Source organism: Chiroxiphia lanceolata, chromosome 6 (assembly GCF_009829145.1).
Source record: "Chiroxiphia lanceolata isolate bChiLan1 chromosome 6, bChiLan1.pri, whole genome shotgun sequence".
Classification (NCBI taxonomy): Eukaryota; Metazoa; Chordata; class Aves; order Passeriformes; family Pipridae; genus Chiroxiphia; species Chiroxiphia lanceolata.
In genome coordinates, this window is record NC_045642.1 from 24,671,714 (window position 1) to 24,687,551 (window position 15,838).

General features: G+C 42.6%; 1 protein-coding gene across 1 annotated transcript; it reads right to left on the reverse strand.

The window, feature by feature from the left end:
• Positions 1 to 442: 442 nt before the first annotated feature.
• NR1H3 (nuclear receptor subfamily 1 group H member 3) lies at positions 443 to 15,629 on the reverse strand. Its single transcript, XM_032692195.1, is given in 9 exon segments — positions 443 to 2,331; positions 2,334 to 2,376; positions 2,778 to 2,872; positions 3,683 to 3,796; positions 5,334 to 5,433; positions 5,835 to 6,014; positions 6,308 to 6,516; positions 10,307 to 10,576; positions 13,299 to 15,629. Coding segments are annotated over 9 exon segments (1,230 nt in total). The 5' UTR covers positions 13,417 to 15,629; the 3' UTR covers positions 443 to 2,230.
• Positions 15,630 to 15,838: the final 209 nt, after the last annotated feature.

Below are 15,838 nucleotides of genomic sequence, written 5' to 3' on the forward strand. Positions count from 1 at the left end.
TACATCAGAAAGTCTCAGTATATGAGGTATCAGCTAGGGTCCATCTGAAAATCCACTTGACAGCCAGGGGCACACTGGACTCCCATTTCAATTTTGACAAGCCATGATATGCAGAAGATGGAGTACAGCACATGGAATAAAACGGTTACATTCTGAATGTAGCTGTACATACCAAGATGAAGGATGTTTGCACAATTCATGGTCTTCACGATATGCACTTAATCCATTTCACGTATTTGCCAGGTCTGCAATACAGGAAGGTGGATATCAAGCTAAAAATCTCATCCTAGAGGCCAAAATAAACTGCCTGGGGTTACACTGCTATTTCTTTTTCACCACTTCTTGCTTCTCTCCAACGTTCTTATCAGCTTTAAGCTTGTTACAGCAAGAACTTATTCTACCCTCCTCTGAGCTAATGACAGCACATCAGAGAATGTCAAAATCCTGTATTAGGCTTTATTCTTTTATATAAACATTAACATTTCTCAAACAGATTAGTTAAAAATACAGATTTAAACAAGAATTTTTGCAATTGCAATGAGTTATAAAAAACAACAGATTATTTTACAGATTGTTACAAGTGCTTTACAAAGGTGCAGAGTGAAGGCCAGTGGCAGGGGACCAACCTCAAGTGCAAAATGGACACGATACCCTCACCACGGGCATAGCGCTCAGATACACAGCCAAAAAAAAACAACAAACAAACAAACCAAAAAACAGACAAACAAAAAACCCCGAGCCATGTGAACCTATGCTCTTGGGATGCTCACTGGGCAAGCAAACATAGACCCCTATGACAGAGAAGACTCATGAGACCAAGCTACCAGGATACTTAAGGTTACATCTCCGAGATCAGCCATAAGATGATGTTTCTTGGAAAGTAAGGAACATGTTTTACAACAGTATATTTCTCTTCTGTCAGACAAAATATTGCTGTAAATTCTAGAATACTTATGAATGTGGATACTTAAAAACCTGGGGCATAATCCAGTGTGGATCTCACAATGCCCGAAGTGAAGAAAGGATACAAGACCCAAGTGTCCTTCTAAAGCAGTTGGCACTCCTCACACAGGAGGGACCTCCATATCCCATTATCATCCCTAAAACAGTTGGAAAGACTTTGGCAAAAGGAAGACAACGCAAGTGGATCTGATTACACGCAATATTCCTGCAGCCCATGATCTGAGAGTTGTGCAGCCCATAGCTTATGCAATGCCCACATATTTCACTAAATGCAGTGTGTCCTCTCTCCTTGGCCAATACATCTTCACACCCACCTTGGAATACATACCACATGCTTCAGATTCTTGGAAGTTTTTGAGATCCTTCCACCACACCTACCTCACCTAGGTACCAGTCCTTCCCACCTATCTTTTTTCTATTCCACTCCTAAAGATAAAATCTATGCCCTGATCTGTTTTGAACTAAAGTTTTCCAGCTGTTAGCAAATCAAAGGTAAATTGAAGTGTCTGAGAACCACGAGATAAAACTGTGATGCATTATATTAAAAAACAGTCCACTACTTTATGCCTGACATCTTTTTGTTGCACAAACGTTCCCTACCCAGAGAATCTCCCTGTTAGACAAAGGGCACTACACATTAGAGGAATCCTTTTTCCAAAGGAGGGCCAGAATAAAGGGCAGCTCTAGAGATGAAGTCTCATAATAAAGAAATAAAAGCTACTTCTCTTGGAATCATTGTAGAGGGCAGCACATTCAAGAGATTTTATTTATAGGAAACCCAGTGAAACCCATAGAACATCCACACTGACTTCCCTGAGCTCCTCAGATCCAGGTACACTGGGGACCCTGCAGAAGCCTTTCGAGCTGGGTTACTCTCAATAGAGAGCTTTTGGCAAGTTCCTGCAAATTCATTTTCATAATCAGTGAGAAGAGGATCAAAGGGCAAACCTTCAGCATATGCTTAGAGAAGAGAAAGACTCTGAAGAAAGAGGACTTGGGGGGCAGGGGGAAAGGTCTTCATTTCTACCGTTTTCGAAGTTTCACGTATTCCTTTGGGGTATGGGCACTACATCAAAACCAACCCCTCCATCTGATCTACCACCAGCTGCCTCCTGCATATCTCATGACAACATTGAAATCCCGGGCTCATCACTCCCTGCATGCCTAGCCCAGGGTTCAGTGCTTTGGAGAGGAGAGGCTGGCTTCTCATTAGCAAAGGCTGGGAGATGGCATTATGTCAGCACGTCAGCATTCTGGGAGCATGCGGTCACTCATGCACATCCCAGATTTCTGAGAGCAGAGGAGGGAGTTTCTTGTCCTGCAGCCGAAGGGCAAACACCTGTTCAGAGTGGACACTGCTTAGTGTCGAAGACTGACCAGCTTCATTAACATCCGTGGAAACATCAGGCGGTCCTGCAGAGTCAGACAAATAGACAGCTGTTAGTAAATTCACACTAAAACTTTAAAAAAGAAAAAAATACCACAACAGATGATGTATTGTAATGACAATCCTGACTTCCTCTAAACCCAGCATTCACCAGGAGGCTTCAGTGTGGAGGAACACAAATAGTACACCATGTCCCAAAACTCCAGACTTTCCATGCTGGCTAAACTATGGAACATGATACAGGACAGCAGGCTGCGACAGCTCACAAGTCCTGCATTTCCAGCTGCTATCAAAGAGCCACAGAAGGGACAAGTATGACAGCACAGGCAGCAAGAGACCTGTTACAAACAGTACCACAGGAACTGTGTCTGCATAAACACAGAATCAGCTCTTATCATTGCTGGAGATGTTCTGGTCAGGCACTTACATTTGGTCTGTTGATACAAATGTAAGAATGAAGGGCTTCCACATAGGTGTGCTGCAGCCTCTCCACCAAGGACTGGTCCTGCACATTCGGTCGGTCTGCCAAAAAGCAGGTTAGAAGTAAGGAGATTGCCACAGGCAGCTTCACTGGACTTAACATCCCTGCCTGACCCTATTCCCTCACACGGTCTCTTCCCAAAACCTCACTAGCATTCACCCAGCACAGCTGGGAGGTATATCCATGATTGTAGCAGCTATGTCAACTGTCTGTGACTGTTCCTTCTCAGTGATGTCTCCTGCACATGGGGTATCCAATCTGACTCCAACAGAGATGGAAGGTTAGAGACCAAACACTTACATAGTACTGTTTGGTCTCACATTCCTGTCACAGAAGAAATGAGAAGCTGTCTACTCAAGAGTGATTGGGAAAGTCTCTGCAGCAGGTGAGCCAGTTAGAAAACAAGAACAAAGAAAAAAAGTACTCAATAATTCAGGTCACAAGACAGAAGAATGGAAGTGGTTTCTTGGCAAAGCTCTGTCCTGGCCCAGAGCAATACTGTCTCATGTCCAGGGTATTTTCACTTGCCCACTAGATGTCACTCATGCTGTGGCACCTGCATCACACCAGAGAGGTGCCAAGGACATTAAGGGGACAATTAAATAGCAATCTCAAAATAAGGAAGACAAATACTGGCCCATTTTTCTATAAACTTTTTCAGTAGTTGGGGAATTTGCTTTCTTCTGGAAGCGGCATTATAGAATTCAGAATATAACGAATAACATGCTCCCTTTATCACTGAACTCTATACACCCCTCTATTACTCTTCTTCTGCTTGTGACGTTCCTTAACTCTACTTCTTTGCCCTCTGACTCACTACTGCAGCTCCTCAGACCTCCCTGGCTTTTTACCTGCAGAGAAAATGTTGATGGCGATTAAAAGTGCATATTCAGCATCATTAAGCTGTAGCTCATTCATTCCCTTTGAGAACTCAAAGATGGGGTTAATGAACTCAAACTGCAGACCTGAAACGAACAGAAGAGAACAAGGTGAAGCAGTAACAATTGTTTCCTTTCTCTCCCTCTCATGGAATAAGCTGCAAGAAACCCACTGCAGTACAGCAGGGAGTGGGGAAGACAGGCAGGCAAGGAAAAACCCTTACATTATGTTCCAATGAAACCTCCCTTTACATCCACTACTAGTGAACACCAACAACAGTGGCTGAGGAGTGGGGTTCTAACTATAAAGCTACACTATTTCTGGGTTCTCCTAGAGCCTTAAATGCCCCACAGCACATCACCAGGCAATAGCTAAAGGAACACAACATCATTTATCAGATAAATCCATCAAAAAGTCAGAAAGCTACAAGTACAACATCTACACTTTCAACTCTGACACCATCACCTCCTTCACATCCAGTAGCTCTCATGCTTTCAGCGAAAGCTTTAATACCGTGATCAATATTCATCTGAAGTCTGTCTGAGCTGAAAACATACAGTTCCAAGAACTCTGAACTACGCCATTTCCTTCATCTCAAAAAGCTGGGAGAGTGAGGCAGAGCCTGACTTAGGCTTCCAACCACCTCCTTTGATACATGCAGTCAGGTAGAAATGCAGAAATGCACTGATATTTATTGCCATTACATATAGAGACCACTGTCAAATCAGGTCTTTTTGTGCTATGTAATCATGCTGAAAACTTCAGGCCTCTCCTCCAAAATAGCATCTAAGTTTCTAATTTCCTGCAGTACAACTGCATCAGAAAAGGAGAAACAAAATGGAGGAATCTTTCTGGCTGCCTACTTTTTGCCTCCTAATAACCTGAAAAAAGGCTACCAGGAAGAGTGTTGAAAAGGAAAGTTGTATATAAAAGCCAACCCAAGTATAATGGTTAAAGAGCTACTCAAAGAATAATTAAAAAAAAAAAATTCACACGGAGGACAGGTAATGTCTTGCTTTAGAATGTTGAAGGTACATACTTCCTGTTACTTCATCTGAAATTATAGACACTCACAGCTTGTGAAAAAACAGACTTCAGAAATCACGCCACCACAGACCAACATATACTGGGACGATAAAATACCTAAAGCAATGTGTGGGGACCTTCAATGCATGGTACAGACTTCACATTAAGTGAAATGTAATTACATTAATGTCCTTACTCAAGGTGTGTATCTGGATTAGCAAGTGATATACTTGCAAAGGAGAAAATACTGTGGTTTGAATTGCTATGATCTGATACACCTCTATGACCACATCACACCTCTACTAGCAAGGAAGTTCACACCAGCTGCTAGCCCTAGGTGGACATTTCCTACTAGATTTTCATCCTTTAAGAGTCCAAATTTTCCCAAGCAAGTTCACATCTGGAAAAAGACATGAACTGAACTGGTAGACACATATTAAAAGCAAAAAATATATGGCTTTTGGGGCTATTGGTCTGGTCCTCTTCTAAGCTTCTTCTTCTGACCCCACATACTATTTCCAGCAGTCCACATTAAAAAGGAAAATATGTAAGAACACAAGACACAGGGAAGGAAGAAACACCTGTCTAATGCACCACCTGCTTTGGCGAAGTCATCCCGATTATAGCTCAGGTCCTTAAGAAAGGTGATGCTCTCAATCTCTGGATTATAGCGCCGAGATGTCTCCAGCAACATCACCTGAAACCAGAAATGGATATACTCGATATGAAATAGGAAAAAACGTTACAACATCAATAATTCGTTGAATGTGGAGCATCTCTGAAAAAAAAAAAAAAAACCCAAACAAAAACTCTCCAGTTTCTCTCAGAGTGCTTAAAAATTCCAAGATAAATTCTGCTGCATCCTTTGTGGTGTCTGCTTCTGGGAAAGGGGAAGTTCCTGCTTATCACTGCCAAGGCACTTGTCTCATTCTCCTCCATGACCCTTTGCCAGTATAACCTGGCACTGCAGTAATGGTCCCATAGCTGAGATCCTTCAGTCCACCATCCCAAAAAAGGGATGGAACTAGTTCTCCATGTGGGTAACTCCGAATTCTTTCAACTCTGCTACTATGTATTGTGGTGGAGCCAAACTCTCACCTCTATTGTAGATGTCTTCAATAAAGCAATCTGATCTTCCCTGGTGAGCTCCAGGAATCCAGGTAGTTGCTTGGCAAAGTCCACAATCTCTTGCACAGAGATAATTGCAAGTTCTGTAAAGTGAGCAAAACGCTGCTGCCTCGCTTCACGGTTATTAGGGTCAGGAATCTGGGGCCACGGCTGTGGGAATGGGAAGAGACAGCATATATATATACAGATATAGATATACAGAGACACACAGAGAGAGAGAGATGTATGTGAGAGATTAAGCCGGGACAGAAAGATGAAAAGATGAAATGAACAATGAAAGAAAATGAACCAACATCAGAACATCATCTTTTGCTATTCTTTACAGAGCTTTAGTCCACAGATGCAGTGCCTGAAGTATGTCTGTTCTCCCAAATATTTCACCCAAAACCCAACTCCCCAAACTTCAATTTTTCTTAATTTTTGTAAACTTGTAGATTTTTTACCGTCACTTTGAGCCTGTCTGTGAATGAGCGCTGGTTGCACTGCTGCTGAGCGGCCACAAGCTTTTTTATCATGTTCAGCTGTTCCGGCGTTAGTTTGTGGGAAGGGCTTGGCGGATTCGGAGGGTTTGGACGCACCACAACTGTCCGAGCCTGATCGTCTTCCTGCTTCTTCAGTTTCTTCAGTCGGATCTGTTCTTCAGACAGAACATCTAAAGCAGGAATAGCCTGTGATCAATCGTAGAAGCATACTGGAAACTACACTAAACACAGGGTAATGTGCTGTGGATGGAAAGTGGAGATCACAGCTGCCTGTATCTGGCATAGCAGAGTGTACACAACACAGCAGACAGTGATACTGTCATTTGTTTCTCCCTCTATTCCTGCTTTAAGTTGTTCCATCACCTTTCTTCTAATCATACCGTCATGCAAAGTGTTCACAAAGGGCAGAAGCTCCTATCATGATGCCCTGCAGATCTCAGAAAAACAATAGTGACTTTCCCCATTGAGCAATTCCCTAAGATGTCATGTTATAACAGATTCCAACAAGTGCTCCTTTAACATGCCATGGTGCATTTCATCTTCCTCTTCAGAGGTCAGAGCCAGTCCTGGATGGAGTTTGAGAGTGAAAGGATAATTTGCTATACAGGCCATCTGCAGCAAACTGTAGAGCAGTAACATGGTGCAAGATGAAGAGTGAAAGAATAGCTTTGCATAAAACGTACTGAGGACCAACTACAGGTCCTTCAGGAATAGGGCTAGAAGACTTCTTCAGTTGTTAAGTCAAAGGAGATGTCATTTGGATGTAATATGGTAAGGAACTGAACAAATCGGAGGCATCTGATCTATGGGGGGCTAATGGGGTCCAGCTGTCAGAGAAGGGGAAGCACATCTTCACTCATAGGCTTGCTAGCCTGTGAAGAGGGATTTGAACTAAAGTTGCCCAGGGAAGTGACATTATAGAGGGGGTCTGTTACAAGGTCACCTGACCAGAAAACTGAATGGAGCAGGTCCTCTATAGACAGACAGAAATGGCCTCACATTCACAAGCCCTGGTCTTGTTGGGAGATTTCAACCACCCCAATATCTGTTGGAGAGACAACACAACAGTGAATAAGCAATCCAGGAGGTTCCTCTAATGCGTTAATGATAATTGCCTTCTCCAAGTGATAGAGGAGCCAATGAGCAGAGGTGCTGTGATGGACCTTGCTCTCACCAAGGAGGGTCTGCTGGAGAATATGAAGCTCAAGGGCAGCCTGGACTGCAGTGATCATGAACTGGTGAATTTCAAGATCCTTGAAGCAATGAGGAGGGAGCACAGCAAGCTCACTGGTCTGGACTTCAGGAGAGCAGACTCTGGACTCTTCAAGGATCTGCTCAGTAAAGTACTACGGGATAAAATGCTGAAGGAAAGAGAAAGCCCAAGAAAGCTGTTTTTAATATTTAAGGAGCACCTCCTCCAAGCTCAGGAGCAACGCATTTCTAAACTGGAATGGCATGGATTTAACAGATGGATCAGAGATTGGCGGATAAGAGATTGGATGGTGGTTAAGAGATTGGCTGGATGGTTGCATTCAAAGAGTTGTGGTTAGTGGCTCAATGTCCAAGTGGAAAGCAGTGGCATTCCTCAGGGTTGGTACTGGGACCAGCACTGTGTCGTGCCATACTGGGAATGTCTGTGCCAGCGACACAGACAGTGGGACTGAGCACACCCTCAGCAAGTTTGCCAACGACACTAAGCTGTGTGGTTGTGGTTTACAAGCTGGAGGGAAGGGATGCCATCCAGAGGGACCTTGACAGGCTTGCAAGGTGGGCCTGTCAAACCTCATGAAGTTCAACAAGGACAAGTGCAAGATCCTCCACATGGGTCAGGGCAATCCCAAGCACAAATGGAGGCAGGGCAGAGACTGGATTGAAAGCAGCCCTAAGAAGGACTGAGGGTGATTCTATGAACTGAAGAATTCACTGATGTGAATGTAGAGAATGTTTGTTGTTTCTTTAAGCCAAAGCTGCAAAAACTATCTGAAAAAATCCAAAAAAAAAAAAAGAAAACTAGCAGATATACCTGGATTCAAGAGTTATCTTCCAGAGAATCATCCTATAAGTTAATGATGAACAACAAGGAGCAGAAAAGGGACTGACTGGGAAAAAACCTCCACATCTTCAGGAACAAAGACAAATAAACAAAGCTTGACTTACAAACAAGATTTTAAAAGTGTTGAGAGATTCTTTGGCCATTTTTTTATGCACAGGTAACAAAGACACATAGCTGCTATACAGGAAAGCAGAGTCCAAAACTGAATAATTATAACTTACGCTTAAATGAATCACGTTAAACATGAAGACAAGAACTGGAGAATTACTGTGAGAGAGAACTCTGGAATTGGAAGGATAGATAAAGAACATAACACATTCAAGCTGAGAGGGCCCTTTATTCCCGAATTCTAACAGGGAAGATGTATGCACAGGTACACGCATACACAAAATTTACAATTCTAACAGCAAAGACATTCAATACAATTACCAAAATAAGGAGGACCTGTAAGATTAGAGAATGCTACTCACAGTGTTAGTTTAAGAAGGCAAGTAATTAATTCAAGTGATTACAGTCCCTCAACTTGGGACTCAGATGCACAAAGGATTTATAACTGGTAACTTGTCACTTGGCTATTACTGAATCTTGAAAACTGCCTATGTGCAAGCTTCTGCACCATGCTAAATTCAAAGCAATCTAACTTACTTGGTTTGCCAGGAAGGAACTATTTAACCTCACAGTTCACACTGGCTTAAGAACAATAAACTGGCCATGAATAACTTCAGTCTGGGAATTAGAAGAATGTTTCCAGCAATTACAAGGGGGAAGTTCTGGAATGACCTTCCAAGTGAAACAGCTGGAGGAAAAAGCCCTCCCTTTCTGTCAAAATTAACACGGCAAATTTGCAGTAGGGATTACAGCATTGACAGGAATTGCCAAACTCTTAATAATAACACTTTTGACCTAATTTTCCTGAGCTGTCTTCAACACAAGACAAGGAGTAAATACAGAAACATACTGAGGCTCTATCTACCTGCAAAAGAGAAGCAAAGTGAACAGGCAGTCTTACCACATCACTTTTCAAATATATCTCTTTTGTAGCTCTCAGGAACAGGGGCAAATGAGGTAAACACAGCATATGTAATGCTGATACAAACCAGTGAGACAGATACTGATGTGCTTTGTTTTATGCTGGAAAAACCAAATAGCTTGTCTCCTTGGTGTAGCATTATTTACAAGATGTTTCTGAAATAGTCCCTGTTCCTCACTGTTCTGGGTGCTGGATGTCAGAAAAGGAGACTTCACACAGATCTAACATTAATCAAGCATCCATTCAGTCAGTCTTGGCCACCAAAGGGATGAAACTTGGATGCCTTGGTCATGGAGAGCTGTTCCTGACATGTGAGCAGAAACACTGGTGAATATTCAGGAACAACAGCCTTATTACTTGTGTGAGAAAAACAGCAGATTTCACTAAAGGGAGCAATGAGATCAGCTCTTGCACAAACACAGCTGCAGTACTGTGGTGCTGCCCTTGACCTCTGTCACAAGCTCACAGTAGGAGGCAAAGGAAAGTGCCTGTTGTTCAAGGAGCATGGTGACCGATCCTGCAGTCCCGATCACAGGACAGAAGCCTGAGTTTACTGATACACTTCACAGCATCCTGAAGAATGTGCGAGTCCTTCCTCTGCTCTCACAGTCCACAAGTTCTTATAAGGAATAAAGCAAGGCTGCGGCTCTCAGCACACCAGTGGTGTTCCACTAACAGCCTCACCTCCCCATGTGATCCCTGCTAAGCTCTCAGTGACTTCCCACACACATTTCAACACACAGCCTGCATGGCTGTGTCCCCTCCTCCCCAAGCATTCACACTGCCCCCTGCTTTACACCCATCACCCCGCAGCCTGCTCCCACACGCCTCCTGTCCCAACACCACCATGCCCCCCTGCACCATTTCCTGCACTCACACTGCTCCCTCATGCCCGCTTCCTGGCACTTGCGCAGCCGGCACTCCTGGCACTTGCGACGCATGTACATGTCCATCTCGCACTTGCCACCGTTCTTGCAGAGGTACTGTGCTCCCTTGATGACGCTGCGGCGGAAGAAGCCCTTGCAGCCTTCACAGCTCAGCACGTTGTAGTGGAAGCCAGAGGCCTTGTCCCCACACACGCTGCACACTTCGTTTCCCAGCATCTTAGGGGCTGGGCCCTTCTTCCGCTTCAAGGGGGGATTTTCTACTGAAACGAACAGTACCCAGGGGGAAAAAAAAAAAAACAAACAAAAAAACCCACACATGAAAGAAGTATGTTTGCAGCTGACTGCCACATTCCTTAAAATAACCAATATCCTCACTCAAACCCACCATCTCCCAAACACATGGATGAAAAGATTAAGTCTCCTGTCTCACACACTCCCCTTCTAGACAGGCATATCTTCTGCAACAAACTAACTACTGACATAATCCCCAAGGTTTCACCTCAAATATAAAAACAAATATAGCTTCACACTTGCTCCTCTCCAAAACAGAGTGGAAGAGCCAAAACATGCTCAGGCCAGATGCTCTTCTGCACTTTCCAGTTACAGCTAAGTTCCCAATGTGAGAAAGACCCACAAAAAGGTTGACCTGAAATCCAAGACTGTGCAGAGAAAGTAAGTTTCTTCAGAACTCGCCTCCAGTTCTCCTAGTTCTATTCTCTGCCATACTTATGCACAAGAATAAGGAAAAATGGTTCATCAATCTAATAGTGACAAAAAAACAGTCCTGAAACTGCGACCCTACAAAAGCAGACTGAGCAGGCAATCCCTGTAACTGGAACACTTGGGGAAATGTCAAGACAAAACACAGCACCTCATAGAGTGTATATACAGGCAAGCAGCACACCACACAAGCTCTGTGAGTCTTTGGAGCCCCAAAGCCACCATTTCTTCTTCAAGGAGAGTGCTCCCCACTCCTAAAACTGAAACGCTCTCATAGTGACAGTTCATTTACTAAACCTTGTTATTCTATCTGAAACACAGGCCCTGCACTACTGCTTCACATTTCAGATGGTCTTAGGCAGCAGCTCCCAGCTCTTCCTACATCTGAGAGATCTTAATATTAGCAGCGGCTCTGTATTCTGAAAACATCTTTGGTTTTCTCCAATGCACCTTAAATTAAGCATTTCAGCCTACTAGCTATCTCTCTTTTCATTCCATTTAACTCTAGACAGGTCAACATCTGACATTCTACACAGCTCACAGTGCAGGTATTTTTCTGTATGTCAGATATTACAGATTATGTTTAGATATGCCTGGAAAGCCTTTACACTGGAATTAATGCATACAGATAGGTTTGCAGGACACAGCTACTGCATTTCCTGATCAACATCAGGTTTACAATGTCTAATTTTTGTACTTACTGTTCTAATACTTCTAATCCTTACTGTTGTTTACACTTACTATTCTGCTCAAGTTCCTGAAAGGGTAGACCATTTTAGGTTAGTCTCAGAAATCATTATTAGTGTTCCTCACTACATATTAGTTTTCAGTCATAAAGTATCTCGGTGTTGATTTTCAATCCCACTGACTTTACAGAGGCCTGGAGGTCACTCACTTAAGCCTGCACTTCTCACTCTCAGCAAGAAAATGTCATCAGAAAGGTTAAGTTTCTAATATTCTCCTTTCTTGTTTGACTCACACAACATATTACCAATTATTTCTCCTCACACAATATATTACCAAGAGGAAATTATGCAATGTATACAGTTATTTCAGATTATTTAGTATAAATATATGCAATGGCAGACTAACTGGTATAACAACTTTTCCAAAGCCTTAAGTGACGTTCATATGCTTCTGAGGAACAGCAGAGTAATCCAATGACTTTCTACAGATGAATCTGTCCATCTTGTGGATTTCTTAGCTGCCTTTAAGACGTTACATAAACACCTCATTACCTTTTCTATGACTGGTTTATTGAGACAGATAGGCTTATTCTTTGATCTATGCAAATTATTTTCCATCTCTGAACACTAAGCATTTTAGTTATATAGCTGATTATTGTCATTTTCTGTAGTTAAAGATAACACAAAAATAGCGTAAGAGATATCAAGTGTGAATGCCATCTTTAGCTCTCATTAGGGTCCTCCTTTGGAAGATACCATATTATATATTTTTTTTTCCACATTTTGTGACTTTTTTCCTTGCATTTTTGTAAGGAAACAATCTATCAATTGCTTTCTTTTCCTGTCCTCAAATATGGTTTAAGGACTTTTATTGGCTAATATATTACCTTTTAATTACTCTCTTTGTTTCTACTCTACTGATGAGTCCTTGTTCAATGTTCAGATTACCTCTTTTCTTTATATCAGGGATTGCCCATTGCCTCACAGTTGAGCAAATACATTTACTTGTCATATTTTCATTAAGCTGCTGACATTATGCACGTGTTTTCCTTTTTTACCTGTTACCTGTCCAGAGATGCTACACTATGTCATCTTACAGTTTTAAAGTGTAGGATTGTGGCCATGAGCAGCAATTTTAACTACAAAATCTCCATTCTATTTCCTGATGCTCTTTAACCTCAGTTAACCTAAGAAATATGTAGAGGAAACTTCTACTGTCTTCCCATTATATGAATCTGCAAAAATCTATCATTTCTTTGCATCACCTATCCTTGTTAGATTGTCACCTGTAGTAAAACTTTATTGCTCAGCAGCTTTTGATAAGGCTAACAAAAATAAATTCATTTTAGTGCCACGAACCCAGCCTCTAAAAGGTCAAATAAGCAAAACATTTATCACCTACATAAACCCAGTTGTCTTCAATTATCAGTAACTGCTTCTATTCTTAGACATTATCTCTGAGTGCCTCAAGCACTTCAGAATTTGCCCTAAAATTTTGCCAACTATCAATTCTGCTTGCAGCTGAAAGAATGGACAGCCTTTAGCTTGCATGGATTTAGTAAGAATTTTTGCATACCTGCATGCTCAGGGGGGTTCTCTGAGCCAGGGAAGAGCGAAAGCCCTTCCTCCTCCATCTCAAATACACTTGCCACCCTCTTCCCATGATCCTGTGTGCTGAGTTGAGTGGGACCCATGGAGGCCACACAGGAAGGGTTCACAGTAATCTCATCGCTGCAGCATTGTTTCTGCCAAGCAAGGGGCTGTAGGTGTTTTTCTTCAAGGTCTTTAGTTTTTCTCTGCTACTCAAAGTCAGAAAGGAAGTACCTGTGGAAAAAACAAACAGATGCAAAAGAGGCAAGAGTTCAACAATTGAGATATTAATTTCCAAAATCTATTAAGGGCTGCACCACAAGCAAGCTTCAAGATTTCATTTCCTTAATTAGCTTTGTTTTATCAATGTTTATACTCTTGAAACACAGTATTTGAGCAAACTGTGGTAAAAGGTACAAGATTAGCACATCCAGGTGCAAAACTATCCTTTTATTGCTGAAAGATCTATCAAAGCAGAAGAAGTCTTCACTATTGCTAACACCACCAGGGCACTTCAGCCCTGACCTCTCCAAGTGTGTAAGAGGGAAATTTCAGACTTTATAACCAGTGGCCTTTGTTAAAGCTTCTAGTAACAAACAAATAGCTCATTGCTGCCAGCTGCCCTGGATTTTGTAGCATGTATTGCAGAGCATATAGAAAACTGTACAAGATAATTATTTAGCAGAGACTATAAACACTGAAGTTCCCTATTACTATCATTAGCCAAAGACTGTGAGAAAGATCGATGATGTATCAAAGATGATAAATCCTCCCTTCACTTACAGGTAACAATTGAAAGCCAGCATCATACCTATAGCGAATGACCATGATGCCACCCTCAGAAATAGATTCACCACCAACCTACTGAGGATAGCTTTTCTGGAACGTAGAAACTGAAAAGCATTTTCATTATACAGCCTGAACTCCACTAGAGAACCTGAAACTGCAGAGCAAATCCAATCACTTCTTCCAAAAATCCCCACCTGCACAGAAAAAGGCCCTACTGATTTGACTACACAGACTCAGTGAAACTGATGCAAACTGCTAATGTAAACACCCTTAATCTGACTGAACATGCATTTGATCAGTTGATCTTAACTCAGTGATTTACCAATGCAAGCTAAAGAGATTAACTGGTTTAAAAAGCAACTACGTGAAAGGCCTGTACCAGTTTAACTTGAGTGATTGAGCTCACGACTGGAAGCCTGTCACTCTCTGAAAGACAAGAGGTGACAGAAAGCTCTGCAGCAGCTCAAATACCAAAGTATCAGGTAATTAGGGGCATGCCTCACACACTGCAGTGCTGACCATCAAGAGGCAGAGGACCCACCGTCTAACATCCCTTCTTCCCTCCTGGATATCTGGACCAGACCATGCAATTTTTCTTAGAATGCCAAAGGCAAGGATGAAAGTAATGCTTCCACAAACCACCCCCCTCCCAGTACTCTAAACCAGTCATTAAGTATAAAAGTAAGTCATACTGTCAAACCTGCTGAGCTCCTGCCATCTCCCATTACACTGTGGATGCAGGTGTTAAAACCCACCGGGCACATTAATTCACGTGACCTTTGTAAATACAGCCTCAGACTGTATAAGCAATTCAGAGCTCCCTCCTCCCCTTTGGTGCACGCAGCCACTGAATTGCTGGGGAAAGAAAGAGACTATCTAGGACAAAAGCAGCATGAAACTCAAAGCCATATAAAGGAAGAAATTCTGCCCTGGGAGGCTACAGTGTGATTTGCAACCAATTCAAAGAGACTCATGGTCCTCAAAGGAACAATGTGGCTATCACAACCAACTTTTTTTTAAAAAAGTCTCCCCAGAATATCCTGCAGCAGCTGAGAATCTTGGAGAGGCACAGAACATCAGATGGAGACAGGAACTTCACTGAAACAAACCCACACCCGAGTTGTATTCCCAGTCCTATGTAAGCTCCTCACTGATGCCAATATCAGATGTCTCCAGATATGTTTGGGCATGAAATAAGAAAGGTAAGCATACTGCCTATGTTCATCTCCACATTCCTTTAAACCATGCAACAGACTCACTCAAAGATTAATTATTGTGCAGAATGAATCACCAGCAGCAGTACCACAGCAATTTTTCAAAGGAAGAGCTTGATCCCCCAGCTGAGGAACTGAGTGACAGCGTTCAGGCCCCACCGCCTTCAGTTCAGTGACCCAGTCTTACTGCATCCCAGCCACAGTGGCAATGTATTCCAGAAAAAAAACCCCAGGAGAGTACAGTTTGATGGAATTTCAAAACTGTGTGATCCACACAACCCTGACTGACATTGCAAGAGTGAAACTTGTTGTCAGCAAGACATCTGGAGCCCAAAGGGGTGCGCCTAAGAGACTGCAGACATCCTGAGAAGTCTGCAGCTACCAAGAGGGAAGGGAGTATAAATTCCTGTGCACATCCAGGACACAGCAAGGGGTAAGGCCTACCAGCCACTATCTTCATGCTGTAAAACAAACCCACGTGTTCCTGCTTCATGCACCAGCCTCCAGCCTTCCCAAAACAGAA